Source organism: Stylophora pistillata, unplaced genomic scaffold (assembly GCF_964205215.1).
Source record: "Stylophora pistillata unplaced genomic scaffold, jaStyPist1.2 SCAFFOLD_378, whole genome shotgun sequence".
NCBI lineage: Eukaryota > Metazoa > Cnidaria > Anthozoa > Scleractinia > Pocilloporidae > Stylophora > Stylophora pistillata.
The window spans coordinates 116,384-133,250 of record NW_028290806.1 but is presented as its reverse complement, the minus strand read 5'-3'; the positions used below and the strand labels follow the sequence as shown (position 1 = coordinate 133,250).

The 16,867-nt window shown below is 37.6% G+C and overlaps 1 protein-coding gene and 1 pseudogene across 6 annotated transcripts; one reads left to right on the top strand and one right to left on the bottom strand.

The window, feature by feature from the left end:
• Positions 1-1,545: 1,545 nt before the first annotated feature.
• On the bottom strand, positions 1,546-5,009 carry LOC148715958 (uncharacterized; annotated as a pseudogene). Its single transcript, XR_015995745.1, has 6 exons — positions 4,962-5,009; positions 4,225-4,452; positions 3,883-4,119; positions 3,136-3,291; positions 2,921-3,027; positions 1,546-2,647 (listed from the first exon to the last, which is right to left on the bottom strand). The product of XR_015995745.1 is annotated as an uncharacterized LOC148715958 (transcript).
• On the top strand, positions 4,118-15,350 carry LOC148715957 (metaxin-2-like). Of its 5 annotated transcripts, XM_088746212.1 has the most exons (7): positions 7,177-8,153; positions 8,708-8,751; positions 9,478-9,552; positions 10,813-10,905; positions 11,753-11,925; positions 13,009-13,085; positions 15,213-15,350. In XM_088746212.1, the coding sequence occupies exons 1-6, from the start codon at positions 8,108-8,110 to the stop codon at positions 13,076-13,078; spliced, it is 501 nt and encodes a 166-aa protein (XP_088602338.1). In that variant the 5' UTR covers positions 7,177-8,107; the 3' UTR covers positions 13,079-13,085; positions 15,213-15,350. The 5 variants fall into 5 exon arrangements, 3 of the variants coding, with proteins under 3 accessions (XP_088602340.1, XP_088602338.1, XP_088602339.1); XM_088746214.1 differs by lacking the exons at positions 13,009-13,085; positions 15,213-15,350 and having other exon boundaries at positions 7,148-8,153; positions 11,750-11,884; XR_015995740.1 differs by lacking the exons at positions 13,009-13,085; positions 15,213-15,350 and having other exon boundaries at positions 7,154-8,153; positions 10,064-10,905; positions 11,750-11,796.
• Positions 15,351-16,867: the final 1,517 nt, after the last annotated feature.

Below are 16,867 nucleotides of genomic sequence, written 5' to 3'. Positions count from 1 at the left end.
CTTTTTCATCGAAAGAACAACATGTTTCCCTTCGAGTTCATAAACTAAAACGGCTGCTGGTGCCAGAGATATATCATTTGGCTGCATAAATTACACGCTGCGCATGCTACAGCCGCCATATTTGATACATGCATGGGCCAGCGGTAATGACAAATAGGAAATCGCTATCGTTCGGGTTTGCTCAGATTATTCAAGATCGGTCAGTACAAAATGCAGACTGCAGACTGCAGATTGCAGACTGCAGACTGGGTATAAAATGCAGACTGGGTATAAAATGCAGACTGAGACCAAAATTGGGTATAAAATGCAGACTGACAGCAAAATTCTCGTTTCGTGCAATACGCGATATATTTTCATCGTTAACTCACCCCCCAGTCATGTAATCGCCTTTCCGAGTTCGTTTCCTTGCAATTTCCTCTCCATATGCATAGACTGTGGTCAGTCTATGTGAACAGTCCGTTTATTTGTTGCGCTGAAACATGACAACACGTTCGATCGAAGAGCCGCCATCTTGAATAATCCGAGCAAACCTGAACTATAGCGATTTCCTATTTGTCATTACCGCTGGCCCATGCATGTATCAAATATGGCGGCTGTAGCATGCGCAGCGTGTAATTTATGCAACCAAATGACGTATCTCTCGCACCAGCAGCCGTTTTAGTTTATGAACTCGAAGGGAAACATGTTGTTCTTTCGATGAAAAAGCATCAATTTATGGACATATCTTATGAAGCTACCTCAGGCTGCTACTTCACTGTACTGTACTTCACTGTACCGTTTTAGTTTATGAACTCGAAGGGAAACATGTTGTTCTTTCGATGAAAAAGCATCAATTTATGGACATATCTTATGAAGCTACCTCAGGCTGTTACTTCACTGTACTGTACTCTGTTTTATAAGCGCCCAGAAGGAAACTTTTAGCGGCTGCTAAACTCAGGAAGGCGATTGCGTGACACTGAGGTACGTTAAAAAAAACATTGCTCTCGCATAGTCTGCATTTTATACCTAATTTTGGTCTCAGTCTGCATTTTATACCCAGTCTGCAGCCTGCAGTCTGCATTTTATACCTAGTCTGCATTTTATACCCAGTCTGCAGTCTGCAATCTGCAGTCTGCAGTCTGCATTTTGTACTGACCGTATTCAAGATGGCGGCTCTACGATCGAACTTGTTGTCATGTTTCAGCGCAACAAATAAACGGACTGTTCACATAGACTGACCACAGTCTATGCATATGGAGAGGAAATTGCAAGGAAACGAACTCGGAAAGGCGATTACATGACTGGGGGGTGAGTTAACGATGAAAATATATCGCGTATTGCGCGAAACGAAAAATTTGCTGTCAGTCTGCATTTTATACCCAATTTTGGTCTCAGTCTGCATTTTATACCCAGTCTGCATTTTATACCCAGTCTGCAGTCTGCAATCTGCAGTCTGCAGTCTGCATTTTGTACTGACCGTATATTTTATCTCTATTTTCTCATGACATTCTGAAAAATAGCCTGCAAAATAGGCTATTTTAATCGTATTTTACATTCTGATATCAGTTTTGTAGTATAAAAAAGTCTATTTTATTTATATTTTTCTGCAGAAAGGAAATGTTATTGCCAGTTCCCTTCGAAATTAGACTTAAAATAGGCTAATACAATCCTATTTTATCTATGAAGATCTTGATTGATGCAAAAGTAGACTGTTTTCTTCCTATTTTTAAGGGAGGTTCTCCTCCAAAGTGAAAAATATGTATAAAATAGTCTATCTTAATCCTGTTTTATCTTTATCACCCCCACAATGTTACACTTATAGCAAGTGAAACTATGGACATGACAACTATCATCTTATTCCTATCTTAATTCTTGATAAATTTAATGTATCACTGTTCAGTTACATGTAGAAAATAGCCTCAGTTGAGAGAGCATTAGTGATACAATGCGGGTACATTTATACTAAAACTTGATAGAAACATGGTACATGTTTTCTTCTTAATTACAAAAGACAGTTGTTTTGGCAACAGACATAACTTCATTCAAATTTGTTTGCAAAGTTTCTTTGCACTGTAACACTGTAGTTTCACAGTTAATATTATCCTCAAACAATCAGTCTCGTTCTATTCTGTTTGCCAAATGACAAACAAAAATTCCATTCGAAGTTGACACCATCATACACTTTCCCTCAATACACCTCAGAGGAATAGCAACAACCTTTGTTGTCCATTTGACCTTAAGGATATGACAAACCACAACTCTTCCTTTCAGACTTGGTAGTTGGTTTTGGTGCTTATCCAGAATTCTAAGTAGAGCAAAGTAGCTGTATTCCAACTGGTAGTTACACTTTGCATTTGTACAAGACGCCTGATGGCACTTTTCCTGAACCTTTACATAATTAAGGACACAGCCATATTCTGACTGCCTTTTTCCAGAGAAGCCAGCCGTAAAGTTATTTCGTGCTGTTACTCGTTTGTAACGCTCACTGTGATACACGGTTCCATTGATTTGGCATCGCTTAAAAGACCACACTTTTCCCCAACTTGGTAGTTCTCTTCTTAGTGCCTTCCATTCTGCTTCAGAGAGGATCTCTGAATTAATGGCAACTTGTTCCAGTGCCCCGATCACAAAGATTCCCAATTCAAACTCTTCAGTTTTGGACCTGGAACATCAAATTAATGATAATTAAGTGTTAAAAAGGGGTTAGATGGACACCACAACCTTACATCATGCACAGATATTTACTAAAATTCTTGCAAGCTTGTAGTTATATTTATAGGATCAATGCATATGGGTTTGCTCAGAACAATCTGTGTAACAGACATTTCTTTTCAAAAAAGAGAAAATCCCAACGATATCTCTCTTGTAACTCTCTTGTTAAATGATTGTTCTATCTGTGACAAAAAGTATTAATTGCACTGATTCTGAAACTTTGCTTTTATAGTGATTTTTTTGGGTTAGTTGAGAATACAGGTTTTGCGCTTCGAAACTGGAGAGCTCTGAAGCCAGCTCTGGCAACTTTTGCATCACAGAAACTCCATCCAGAATCTAAAGATAATAAAACATTCCTGGCCAGTTAAAAATTGTACTTCATTAACTTAACATTTTCTCATTCTTATCTGCACGGATATAAACAATGATAATAATTACATGTACCTGTCCATCAATATTCTGTGTACCATGAAATAAATCACGGAAATCTCCATTAAGGTCTGCAAAGAAAAAACAAGAATGACTCCAGAGGCCCAAGATCTTCAACACAGTCTCTCAGATGTAACAGTTGATGAACATTATATGTCATAAACTGTGGACCTGCAAAGAGCATATATGAAGGGCATTCATATTAACAAAGATTTAGTAATACATAGATAGGTAAAAATGAACGATATAAAAACCCGACGTTTCGGCGACTTCATGACGCCATTATCAAGGGTACAAATGAAAATAAAATTAACAAATGCAAGTTCAAGAGTTACAACTACTTAGAATTAGTTGTAACTCTTGAGCTCGCATTTGTTAATTTTATTTTCATTTGTACCCTTGATAATGGCGTCATGAAGTCGCCAAAACGTCAGGATTTTATATCGTTCGTTTTTACCTGTCTATGAAGGGCATTCAACTTTTGTTCAACATGCTCACGAAAGTTTGTGTGTATTAAGTAGAAAGATATCTGTTTGAGGATATCCCCACTCAAATCTAACACTCATCCGACTTAACTAAATTTCCAAGGTAACGATAGACAGCGAGAGAATAAAAAATCAAGCAGTCACAAAGCAACATGAGATCTCAGAAAAAAGTTCACAAAGGGAAATTCGCTCAAGATTTCTCAAATTTTGAGAACAAAAATATTATCATAACATGCATGGAATGGAGCAACCTAACTGTGATATTACAAGTACATACCATAGAGAGTAGAAGCCTATACACAAAATAACTTAAGGCATAAGCAGAGGTTTCCCTCTCCTGGAGAGAGATAGTTTCTTTTAACAGTCCGTATATTCCTCCAACTAAAAGCATCAGATGAAGAACATACATATCTGGCAGGTACTTCATCAGAAGTGGCACAGCATAGTACAGCAGGAAATTCTTTTTTCTGATGCTAAGGAAAATCAAGAGATTATAAGATACTGCATCAAAGATTCAATCAAATCAGTGTACAGTTCTACACCTTAAGGAAACGTGTGTCATTTCTTTCAAATACACGATTTTATTCTTATCCATAATACTTCTTGGTGTTCTGGTTACCTCACTTATAGGTTTAATAGAAAGAAATTCTTTGTCAACTTCTTTAATTCTGTTCCCAATGAAATAGAGCTTGTCCTTGTTGTCCTGAGAGAACCAGCTATTTAACAACTGTTCCACTACACCTTCACATACACAATGCATGTAATCAATGGCAGTACCATGGATGATGTCAAATGTGGGAATTCCAAATGCCCAGGATAAACCAAGAACTCCCTCAATATCATAACTCTGGGGAGATAAAGGAGAATGAAAAAAACACTCAAGATGAGAAAGAAACCTTTCCCTCAGTAATATTAGGGTGTACATGAAAATTCAATATACAATTTTTCATGTTCATCAACATTTGACAACATGGTGCAGTTGACTCTAAAATGCTGCAAATACCAATCACCAGCAAATTGTAGTCAACTACAGTCTGATGAAGTTAAAGAAGTCAGTTTTTTAAACAAAATATGAACTTCAGAGTTTCTCTGTTCATGAAAATGACTAAAGAGACTAGTCCCATCAACTTGGTTCTGTCCTCGTGTACCGGTTCACAAGAGCCAATACAAAAGACCAAACAATACACAATAGGTAACCGATGACTCCTAAACAAAGAAAGAACAATGGTAATTCCCTTGTGAACCGGCACACCAGGACAGAACCATCAACTTCAAGGAAAGTAATATGAGAGATTGTGCATGTCTTCCTGAGATCAGTTGGAAGTTGCTCATACGTGTCAAATTTTCTACTTATACGGACCCCCTTGAATGAGCAATTTTGCTTGAAGATGACACCCTATGCATAACGAGAAGAGACTGGGAGCGATAAACGTGAAAACGAGGTTAGTTGGGCCTTGTTAGCTCGTGTTAAAAATATGGCCGCTCATGACTCTGTAAGTAGCCGTCTTTCTCAGATTCTTACGGAGGAAGATATCTCAGGAGCATCGCTTCAAGGAAGAAATCCGACTGCTCTAAAATCAGATGAACTTCGTTTTTGGTTAAAATGTCGTGGCGATCCAGCAAAGGGGTTAAAAACAAAGACACAATTGGCGAAAAGGCAAGTACAGTATTTGTCTGTCGTGCGTGATACTTCTTAGAATTAAACAGATTTTAATATCGTACAAGAAGATCAAAGGATTTTAGGAATTACTTTTCTAAATGAAATGTTGATGAAATGATTAATAGTTTTTCAACTTTTCATTTTAAAGAGTTCTTGAATATGTTGCGTCTGGTCGTGATAAAGATGTTGTGGATCCCGATAAAAATCTGTTATACACGCGTCGGAAGAAGAGACAAGAACAACTCGCTCAAAGTGATGCGATGCCTGAGGAAAGAACTGTTAAATTTCCATCAGCTGGATGGTCTACAAATTTGCAACGCATGCCATTATTCACAAGGGCAGAGATGGATTTACATATTTCTAAATCTGGAAAAAACTTGGACAAAAATAAACAGAACCATGCGGTTCCAACAAGCATGAAAAAAGCAAAAACATTTCTTGTTGATGAATATCTGAAGGACTTAACTTGCGCAAGTGACGACCATTATTTCTTTTTTAAATGCTTGTGTTACCATAGTTTCAAGTTTCACTTTGTTTAGTAACTGGAGCTGTTAAATATGCCTCATGTACATGTGTAGCAGGAACTGTTGGTTTTTGCAATCATGTGCTGGCTGTTATGATGAAACTCTGTAAGTTCAGCTTGTGTTGTTGTCAAGATATCAAGGACTTGGAAAATGACTCTGATATGACACAAGCTAAGGCATGCACTTCAAGTTTACAACTATGGCACAGGCCTGTAAGAGGGGATAAAATCAAGCCCCAACCTGTCATGGAACTTGAGGTAAAAAAGGTGAATTTAGACGCAGAATATAACCCTAATAGTGGAGTAAGGTGCTTGTTGTATGAAGCTAAGAAAAATTTGGGTACACAGGCATCTGATGAGGCTTTGTTAAAAGACAAACTTCAAAAGATCAACCCTAAGTTTGCCCTGTCTCAAATTATGCCTACTGGTTGTACCAACTTACAGGAAACAAAATTTGGAAAATGTCCAAGTGGCTCCTATGCAAGTTACCAGTTACAGTTCACAGAGTGTAATTTTCAAGTTTTCTGTAATACTGACTCAATGCCAAGAGTGGACTGTCATAATGAACAAAATGCTATTTTTGTATATCCTCCATTTCCTTTGCAACAATCTGACCCATATGAAAAGCCAGATGATTTAAGAAGCAGCCAGGAAGCACTCCTGGGACATTTGATTGTTGATGAGGTAAAGCTTAATGCCATCGACAAGAAAACAATTGAACAAGTAGCATCAGAAGAATGGCAGGCAGAAAGAAAATTTCGGTATACAGCATCTAATTTCCACACAATTGTAAAAAGGCAAAGGAATCATGACACTCTAGTAAACAATTTGCTTCATCCCCAACCATTTACTACCAAACAAACTGCACATGGGAAAACCTTCGAGCCTGTAGCCTTAAAGGAGTATAAAAAATATATGTTTTCAACAAGGAAACCAGTTTCAGTGTTCAAAAGTGGTCTTGTTGTCAGTATCGCCCCTCCCTTTTTAGCAGCATCACCAGATGGCAAGGTCATTGACCGAGGCTGTAGCAAGCCTTTTGGGTTGGTAGAGGTTAAATGTCCTTACACAAAATTTCATGGTAGTCCCTTACAAGCATGTGCAGATGAAAGTTTCTTCGCAGAAAATGTAAATGGAAAGCCAAGGCTGAAAAGGGGGCATCAGTACTACTTCCAGATACAGAGTCAACTAGGTATTACAGGAGCAAGTTGGTGTGACTTTGTTATCTATACTAACAAAGGCATAAGTATAGAGAGGATCATAATTGATCCTCAATTCTGGGAAGTATTGAATGAAGACCTAAAGAAAAGCTATTTTGAACATTTTATAGCACCAGCCTCTGTAGAGTTCAGTAACAATTAGAAGGGTTAACTACCACAATCTAATCTTGTCATGAGTAAAGAGAACTGTGTCTCATACCTAACTGGATATGTTTAAACCAACATGGTCTGCATAATAAGATAGCTTTGAGGATAAAGCTTTTGTAAGTTTAGTACCTCTTTATTATTTGATTTTAAGATCTTTGGAACTACATGTAAAACTTACATCTTAAATTGTTTGGGACTGAAAGCAAGCGAATCACATCCTTAGTTTTAGTTGGTTTAGAAAACAGTTAACCTGAGAGATATCATCAAGTTTACATTTATTAAATTGACTGAAGTTCTGTAGTGTACCTCAGAGCTCTGTCAAACTCAGTGTTAAGCGGAAATGAGAGGGTCCTGAATGTTACATAAAAAGGCACAGACACTCCACATTTGGTTTAACCAAGTCCTCGGGCTTAAAATGACGAGAACAGATCTTCGTGTGTTCGCTGACTGTAAACTCTTTTCCTTCGTCTCGACGAATGGCATGGAGCCAACGCTTTTTGAGGATAGTGTCGTCCGGAAATTTGAAGTAAGAAATTTTCTCTCCACTTTCGGTTCTGTACTTCTTTTTGGTACAGTTTGGCACGCAACAGTTTTGCGGCATTTTCAAAAACTGGCGCTCTTCACATCAGGCCGCCATTTTTATTTACTTGGCCCAACTAGCCTCGTTTTCAAGTTAAACGCTCCCAGTCTCTTTTCGTTCTGCATAGGGTGTATAACTGCAACGGAGTCTCTTAGCCAGTCCTAAGCCGCGTGTCGCTCTATAGATCACAAGATGTGATTGGCCATTGTATCACATTACGTCAGAGGACATATCTACAACAAGAAGACATTTACCACTTTTAGCAGGTTCGAAACCATTTATTCCTGAGTGACGAAGAATCTTTCAGATCACTGAAAAACTTGCGACCGAGACGTAAGAATAGGATTAGGTCCCAGAGCTCTTACAACATTCAAGATGGCGGCTGGAGGGCCGATCTCCGATGCTGTGATTGCGGCAATGAGTAAGTTTTCTTGGGAAACGGCAGACATTCCAACCCTCCCGATTTGATCGGGAGTCTCCCGATTTGATGTGTTGCCTCCCGCTCTCCCGATTTTTATCATAAAATTCTGAAAACAAGGAAAAAATTGCTTATGTTATAAGTATTTTTTGCAATCTGAGTGTAAAACGTTATGTATTACACCACAGGCAGCCCAAGCTCACTACGAGAAAAGCGGACGTGACTCTTACCGTGTTGCGTAACGTTTTATATTTATAAAGGTTTGTATGGGATGTTATCGGTTTGCCTTAAAAGAGAGAAAAAAATGTCTTGTTTTGAAATATAATGGGCTCACTTTATTGCCTTGTTGTTTTCTTTGTTGATTCCGAACGTCTCAGGCCATTTTGAAGCGTTTTCGGCGAGTTAGCGCTATGTTGGTGTTCAACTGCTAAAAGAAAGACTTTCTTTTAGCAGACTAGCTAATCAATATAAGAAATGCGTCCCAGTCCCCTTGCATTTCTGCAATGGCCTATGGATTGGCTGTCATTGAATATTTCTTATTTCTGATTTTCCTGTAGATAATATTCTTCTAACAGATGCTGCAAATTGCAGAGGTATAGAGGTGAGTGCATTTTTCATTAGCTGAGAAGGAAAAGAAAACTGCCAAAAAAAACCCACCCTTTTGGGGATTGTGTTAAGGATTTTCATCAACTTTGCAAATGGAGAGGGGGGTATTGTTGGCTACATGGTTTAAAAATGGGCTCATTTTCCATTTTTTGTTGAAAGTCCCAAGAATTTTGTCAAGTAATGTCAAGGCTGTACTCTATGAAAAAGTGAAGGGAGCCCACTGCTCTGAAACTTTGAAATACAGGGTGCCCAGCATATACTTTTATATGAATTCAAACAACTAAAATTCCTAAGTCGCCCAAGAGCGAATGCAAGGCACCAAGGGCCACCAGGTGCTGCTAGACCACAGCCCTGGTTATAAGTGGAGAAAAGTGCAACAAATGTTAATTGTCCTGTGAAAAAAGAAAAAAAAAACTGTACTCCCTTTTGTAGCGATTGAATCTACATTGATAGACTAAAAAAGCATTTTGTTTAATGGTCATGAGGCTCTATTTCCTTTAACCCGTTTACTCCCAAGATATGACTAGGAATTCTCCTTACTGTCTAACATACAATGTTTCTAGTGTTGGTTTAGAGAATTTGGTACTGGATCAACTAATAATTCCCTACCTGATATTTTTCTTTATTCTCATCACTCATCTGCTTGATTATTGTATTGATATTGTAAGGAGAAATTCTGTCTTGGTCACTTAAAGGATTAATTTGCTATTTCTTCTTACAGGCATACCTTAGATTTTGTGGATTGGCCCATGAAGTTAAGAGCAGAAGGAATGCTGAGTTTATGTCTCCAACAGGGGTGTGGTTTGTCATTTGTATTGTTTTCGGAGAGAGAAGAAGTTTGTTCAGAACTGTAAATTGGCTTGATAACAATTATCCCTTCATGAGAAACTTAAAACAATTTTTTGAAAGTAGTATGTTTTATTTTGGTATTTTACGGCAATGTTCCATTTTTGAGAGCAGACAGAGATTTGATTGGTGATTTTCAAGGAATAGTTTCATTTGTTGAGGCTAAGGTATGGGTAATAGCTACAAAATGTATTCAGGGTCTGTTGAGTATTAGTTACAGAGTTTATTGCTCTTTGATAGGTTTGCAGATGTTGGCTATCAAGTTATAACCTCAAGCATGGCTTGAAATTGAAAGGAGACTTGTTTTCACTTTTATGGTGTTGTTTGATTTCAAAAGTAGCATGTGTTCAGTAATGTTTCACAAAGGGATTCTCAGTTCAACCAGAAAATAGACAACATTATTTTAGTCCTACAAACTACCTACAGACTACTATTACTGAAGCCTAATACAATTTTGATAGCTTAAAGTGGTTGGGAGTATTGCTCATCCTCTTGGATGGAATGCAAGTATATCCATGGTAATCTTCAGCATTTTTTGGTCAAGCTTTCTTGATAGTCCATGGATGCCCATTTGTGATCCTGGGTGGAAAGAGGGACTAAGAGAGAAAAAGTCTTACCCACAAACACAACACCCTGACTTGGACAGAACTTGAACCCAGATCTCTCAGCTTGAGCTTGCTGCATTAATTCCAGATTACTGCTTCTAACTTTACTAGTTAAATGAATTACACATTTTACCTCTTTCTAAAATCAAATGCTTAAAATATGGAATAAAAACTTATTCAACCAGGCAACTGAAGAAGATATAAGAACTGACATGGAATCTGTGTTGCATTTTGAATGTGAACTTCTTACTAACTGAGTACAGGGGCCATTCTGGGTAATATTGCCCCTCGGTTGTAGCAGTATGGGCCTGGCACCACAAGGTTTATACAATAACAACAAGGGCCAATATTTTCCTGTATAGCTCAAGCAAGCAAGGTTGGGCAGTAGTTTATTATATGGCAATCAGACCAAACCTGTTCATTTTGAATTTGCTGGCTATCACAATAAAATATACACAGCTCATGACCGTTTCATTTGGAAATGGTCCACATAACAAAATATAGACCAAGTAAGAACCAGTCAGAATGTTGGGATTTACCTTAAGTTAGGACTTATAATCTTGCCATATGATAAGAGTTTTTATGTCCAAACTTTCCTATTACAGGGCTCCTCTACAAGTACAAACTTGGAAATGAAAGACAAAGCAGAAATGAAGGCATATTTATCATTGATTGAAAACTCACTGGTTCCATCTGAGGTAATGTGGAGATTCTGCCATGGCTCTTATTACATCCAAATAAATGTTTCAAATGTTAGTGCCACCACCCATGTTTATTGAATCACTCCAAGAAGAGGTTTGTGACAGTGCTATATTCTATCCTGCAGTCTTGTCCCCCACAATTCTTCAATGCTTTTGAATGAAAGTAAACTTTTGCATTTTGGTTTTTCTTGGAAAGAAGACAACCGAGTTGCAGCAAGGACAAGAAGCAACTCAACCCACACATGACTTTGTAATGTCTAAGTAATAACCTTTGCAACAGCATTAGGGAGTGAGGTTGCTAAAAACTGCAATATTTCTACCCCCTTAGATTTCCATGGTGCTCTTCAGTTTTGTCTGATCATGGGCTAGAGGATCAAACAATTATTTTCTGTGCAATTTTACAATATTTAGAATTTCCTTGCCATCAGCACTCTCTTCCCTAACATCAGAATGTACTTTCTCCCTACTGTTCTCTAAACATTTCCTAAGGCATTGACAAGGAGAATTTGTTTAACAATCAAGAGCTTCGTTAGTTAGTGCATGATCATTTCCTATACACTTGTGACCTTGATGTTTGATTTAGGGATGATACTGTATGGAAAAATTAAAAATGAATAAAGGCTGATAGTTTCGAAAGAAACTGTTTGGGGCTGCGTCAGTGGGAGTAACGAAACAATTTGGATATATCAACAAAGTTGAAATGAATGGTTGAATAGTGAATGGTTTATTGGATACCTTAATAGCAGCATGAGCTGAATTGCTAAGGTTTTCAATGTTATTAAGGTTGAGTTCAGACGTCAGCATAAAATGCAATGCAATTTTTTTTATATCCTTGCCCAAGTAGCTTAACATGTTGCGGTGGAAGAAAGACTGGGCAGTGCGTACAAGACAGCATTATGGCTGTCAGTTCCCTGTTCCCCTGAATCTTGTTCTTAGCTACCAGAGGCTGTGGAAAGTCTGTGGAAAGTCTGTGGACAACTTAAGGGAGATGGGTGGCATCACAAGACAGAAAAAGAGGTATGTAAGTGCTTTTTGAAGTTCTGGAAGTATTCTTAATGAATACTTTGTTACTGTGAATAATAAAGATGCAAGAGTAATCCTGGCTCAATGCCTGAAATTTATTTACTTAGGACCTCACATGAAATACTGGAAAAGTTTGCCATCTGAATCACCTGAGTGGGTTCTTAACCAGTACCCTCCCCAAGCTGGTTTGTGAAAAAGAGAGGAATCACCTCCAAATTTTCCTGCAACATTTTTCTTTTTTTCTCACCATTGCTGGATAGACAACTCCAAAAACGTACTGTTTGTAGCTTAAACTTTAAATTATCAACCAGGTCTCTGACCTTCTATCTCCCATGAGTGACCAAGACAGAATTTCTCCTTACAATATCAATACAATATCAAGAAGACTAGTGATGAGAATAAAGAAAAATGTCAACCTGTGGATTATTAGTTGATCAAATACCAAGCTCTCAAAAGGAACATCATGAGAATTGTATCACAGACAGTAGGGAGAATTACTAATGAGATCTCAGGAGTGAATGGGTCAACCAGCGACACCTTAGCATCAGTATTGTATTCTCCATACTGTTCTCTGTACCTCTCCAATGGGTAATAAGAAAAATTTGCATAACAATCAAAAACGTCTTCAGCTGGTGATCATTTCCTTTATTCTCAGGACCTCACAGTGTTTGACTAGGGGTGATATTGTTAGGAGAAAGTAGACTCTAGACACTCGAAGGGGTGGCTAGTAATAGTTCTTTTATTTATTTATTTATTTATTTAAAAGATTTGCCAACAGGCAGGGACACCACAACAGCTTGCGCCAATCACTGCGGGCCCAGTAACCACCCATCCAACCCAGGGGAGGACATCCATCACACAGTAATCTTGTGCGTGGGAAATTAATGTCTCCTACCCCTAACCCTGCAGGAGACGGGACCTCCATTTATTTGTCCCTATCTGAGAAGACTAGAATATCTAACCGTTTCTTGATGTTATAGAAAGGAAGCATATTCTTCTCAATTATTTTAAGACCTTGTGCATGACATCTTTAACATGATTCCGTTTTCATTTAATTTACTTTTATATATTTAACAGGTTCTTGAAGAATTTAGGCGGAGATGTCAAGCCCTCTCTGAAAAACTTGGAAATAACAAATTCTTCATAAGTGACAGGTAAAATAACCTTTAAGGTTAATAAGTGAAATAGAAGTTATTATTTTGTTGGCATAAAGACCCGTTAACTGCTCTTCTGTGCATCACCTTAATGGCTACTAACACGTATCTTTGGCATCAAACATCAGCTCAAAGTAATTGGGTTTTGGCATCAAACATCAGCTCAAAGTAATTGGGTTTTATCTACTGAGTTGACGATTTAGACTTTTCAAGCAGTAGCACTTTCACTCTGACTCACAAGGGCTGGTGCTCTAAAAAAAAACCCCTGCACATATGCAATACCACAGTTTCTTTAGAAACTTTGCCCAGATAAGCTCAACAGGTCCTTTCAATAATCAATACCGGTATTTAACTTTTGTATTTTCCATCAACTTTCTCTTTTTTTCACCTTTCACACTTTCCATTTAAATTCCAGATTGGCTTAAGCCTGCCATGGTGATAGAATGTTTTTCTTTCATAAAAGAATGGTCACTATCATCATCATTAGAGAAACATTTTAGAAAAACAAGATTGCAATATCTTTAAAATGGTCTCCCATTCTATTGGTCATCCATGGTGGATAATTATGCCAGGTCTTAAATCTATTACAATTTAATTTAATGGCATAATGGCATATTTGCAGGAAAGAAAAAGACAAAAAATGCCATAAGGTTAATTTGTAAAAGAGTTTTGTGACGACCCATTTAAAAACAAGTCACTTCATAAAAAAATATATATATATATAAAAATTACAATAAACTCACTAAAAATCATCCAGCTTTAAGGTCAGGGAAAAGGTCTGGTCACAAGCCTAACATCAACATCATGCACTTTAAAATGTCAATCACCAAATTTTTAAGGGTGGTTTTGCTTTGTGTAGTTAATGTATTAGTTCTGTAGCAACGTGGTGTGTAACATAAGATAATATAAGTTCTTGTATCTATTGGAAATAGAGACTATAATTATTATTATTATTATCAGTATCATTATTATTATTATTATTATTATTATTATTATTATTATTATTATTATTATTATTATTATTATGGCAGTAAACACTTCTGGATGCCCAGCTATCCTAGACAATGATTGGGCAGCAAGCTGTAACCAATCAATGCAACGATCAAAGTCCTTACAATTAAAATTCCTATGGTAATTCCTAATTATGAAACCCTAGTGATGAAAGTCCTAAACTCAATTGCTATGTAATAAAAACTTCAGTCAAAATACTAAAGGTTTCATACGTCACTATCGAAACGCTTAAATGTAATAAAACATCTAATATCCCTTATTTCAATCTTAAAGCGCCTCGCCATATTGAGTGAACTATGGCAATTCTTAATATAAAAGCCTTAGTCCTAAACGTAATTACTATTTAGTAAAATCCTCAATGTAAACACTGAAAGTTCTATAACATCACTATGATAACGCTTAAATGTGTTAAAAAATCTAATATCCCTTATCTCAAATTCTGAAAGCGCCTCGCAATATTGAGTGAACTTATGATGACTGATTTCTGTATCTGTAGAGCTGTTGTGTCACTCTCATATCCCCCTCTAGCTCTTTAAGTGCCTTTCTAACATTTCTTGAATAACCTCCGAGTACTTCCACAATAATGTTGTATTATGTCACCCGATAATCAGGGTATCTCTGTTCAAGCTCCCAGCGCAGTGGCCCATACTTTGCTGTTTTTTCGGCAGCTTTGTCCTCCCTGTTTTCTACCCATGGGCAGCTCATCTCGATCACCGATATTTTCTTGTTCTCCTTGTCCACGATGGTGGCGTTGATCCTGCTCGCTTTTACATGCGTGCCATCTGCGTAAAGGGAATGTGCCAATACGCTATTGCCCTCTCGTTCTCATACATATTATTACTATTATGACGCAGTTTAATGAACTTCAGCATGCCAGGAAAAGAAAGTTTCATAGGGCGCACAGGGTAACCTATGAAACTACACATCGTTGCACTTATAAAAAATATTACAATTATTAATACTATTATTACTATTATTACTATTATTACTATTATTACTATTATTAATACTATTAATACTATTTTTACTTTTCTTATTATTATCATCATCGTCATCATAATTAATGTTGTTTTTGCTGTGATAATCCTTCACATTGTTATCGTTTTGCTTTTTCAGGTCCACAGAGTTAGATGCACTTGTGTTTGGCCATCTCCACTCACTTCTGACAAGATACCTACCAGATGGTTCTCTCAGCTCTGTAGTTAAGGCCCACAAAAATCTTGAAGACTTCGTTATGAGGATCCTGGAGGAATTTTTTCAGTAGGCAGGAGCGATCGCTTTTGAAAACGAGGGCAGATAAAGCCAATTACTGCAGACTTCATAAGAGATTTCCCCTCCATCGCCTTCTAACGATATACTGTTAGCACAGTAATTGGTTATATCAACTAAGTGAAAGTTGTAAATTGGCCACCGTAACGAGTTAAAAAGCCGACGTTTTTGAGCGTTAGCCCTTCGCCGTTCGCTCTGACGAAGGGCAAACGCTCGAAACGTCAGCTTTTTAACTCTTTACGGTGGCCAATTTACAATTTCAACTTAGTTGATATAACCAATTACCTTGTTACCCCCATCGACGCAGCACCACAGTTTCTTTAGAAACTTTCACCCTTTACTGTTAACACTCAGGAGCACCAAGCTGCTCGTCTCTTGTCTTTGGAGAGAAAAATTTTGACGTTCACGGCAAGTAACACAGGGCAAAAGTTAATTTCTTACCATCTGTGTTTAGAAACTTCTGTTCTAAATTGAACAAAAAATATATATTATTTGTCGACATTCGATAATTAGAAAGGGATTAAATTAAGAGTTGATTTTTTCAGTTTGGCGTTATTATAGATGTCGTTTCTTGCCTACATTACCCTACCTGTATTAAACGTATGATTGAGTGGTTGTGCGTACGAAAAGTAGTACAGAACGAAAGAAAAGCCGAAGGTGTGTCGTACGCCCGCTATTTACTTCGTACCCATTTACTGGGAGCCTGGAACAGGTCAAAGTTATTTTATGGACGAAGAAACGAGCCGGGTGTGTGTCGAATCCTTTTGTTCTTTGGTTATTATAGCTGTGGAAAACAGACAGAAGAGATCAGAAAATGTAGCAGACTAAAGATATCCTTTAAGGTGTAAAATTTAGTCAATTAAAAAAGAAGAAAATAGTCCAGTTAATATCTGAATATTCAATGAAGTAAATAAGGTTTTCACCCCTCAAAAAGTCTAACAACTCGTTTTCAAGGTGCATACCGGCAAAATTCAACCAGCTTCAAGAAATCCTTTGGTTTGATTGGTTCGAGAGTGCGGGTGACTTTTAAATTTTTTTTCGCAACTTTCAGAGAGCTGTTTTACACATGTGCAGGTAAAGTTTTGACAAAAAATTAAAGTTGAGAGCCATTTTGGTGCTTCGTGGTCTAGTAATAGTGGCGGATCCAGGGGAGGGGCACGAGCCGCCCCCCTTATTTTTGGACCAAACTGAGGCCCGAGAAAAGAAATTTTTGGAGGCCTGGCCCCCTCTTTTATTTGAAGATCTGGATTACCGCACCCCCTCCCCCCAACCTTATCTCATGGATCCGGCACTGACTAATGTATATCGGCAGTCTTGAAAAGTTCTCAAACGTTTTCAGAAAATTTCAAAATCGTGATATCTTCGGCAATTTCCAGTCACGGGTAAATTTTCAGCAATCCAGGTATTCTGGCACTAGGGAGGCAGAAATCTCCAGCATTTATTCAACTACGAAAACGTTTCAAGGTATAGATTTGTCTAAATTTTCTCAGTTGGGCTTCTAC

Excerpts from the sequence above, each read along its gene's own strand:
- LOC148715957 (XM_088746212.1), top strand. The coding sequence starts at position 8,108 with ATGGCGGCTGGAGGGCCGATCTCCGATGCTGTGATTGCGGCAATGA. Across the intron at positions 10,906-11,752 it reads ACTCACTGGTTCCATCTGAG|CTTAACATGTTGCGGTGGAA; the intron begins GTAATGTGGAGA and ends TTGCCCAAGTAG. Across the intron at positions 11,926-13,008 it reads ATCACAAGACAGAAAAAGAG|GTTCTTGAAGAATTTAGGCG; the intron begins GTATGTAAGTGC and ends TATATTTAACAG.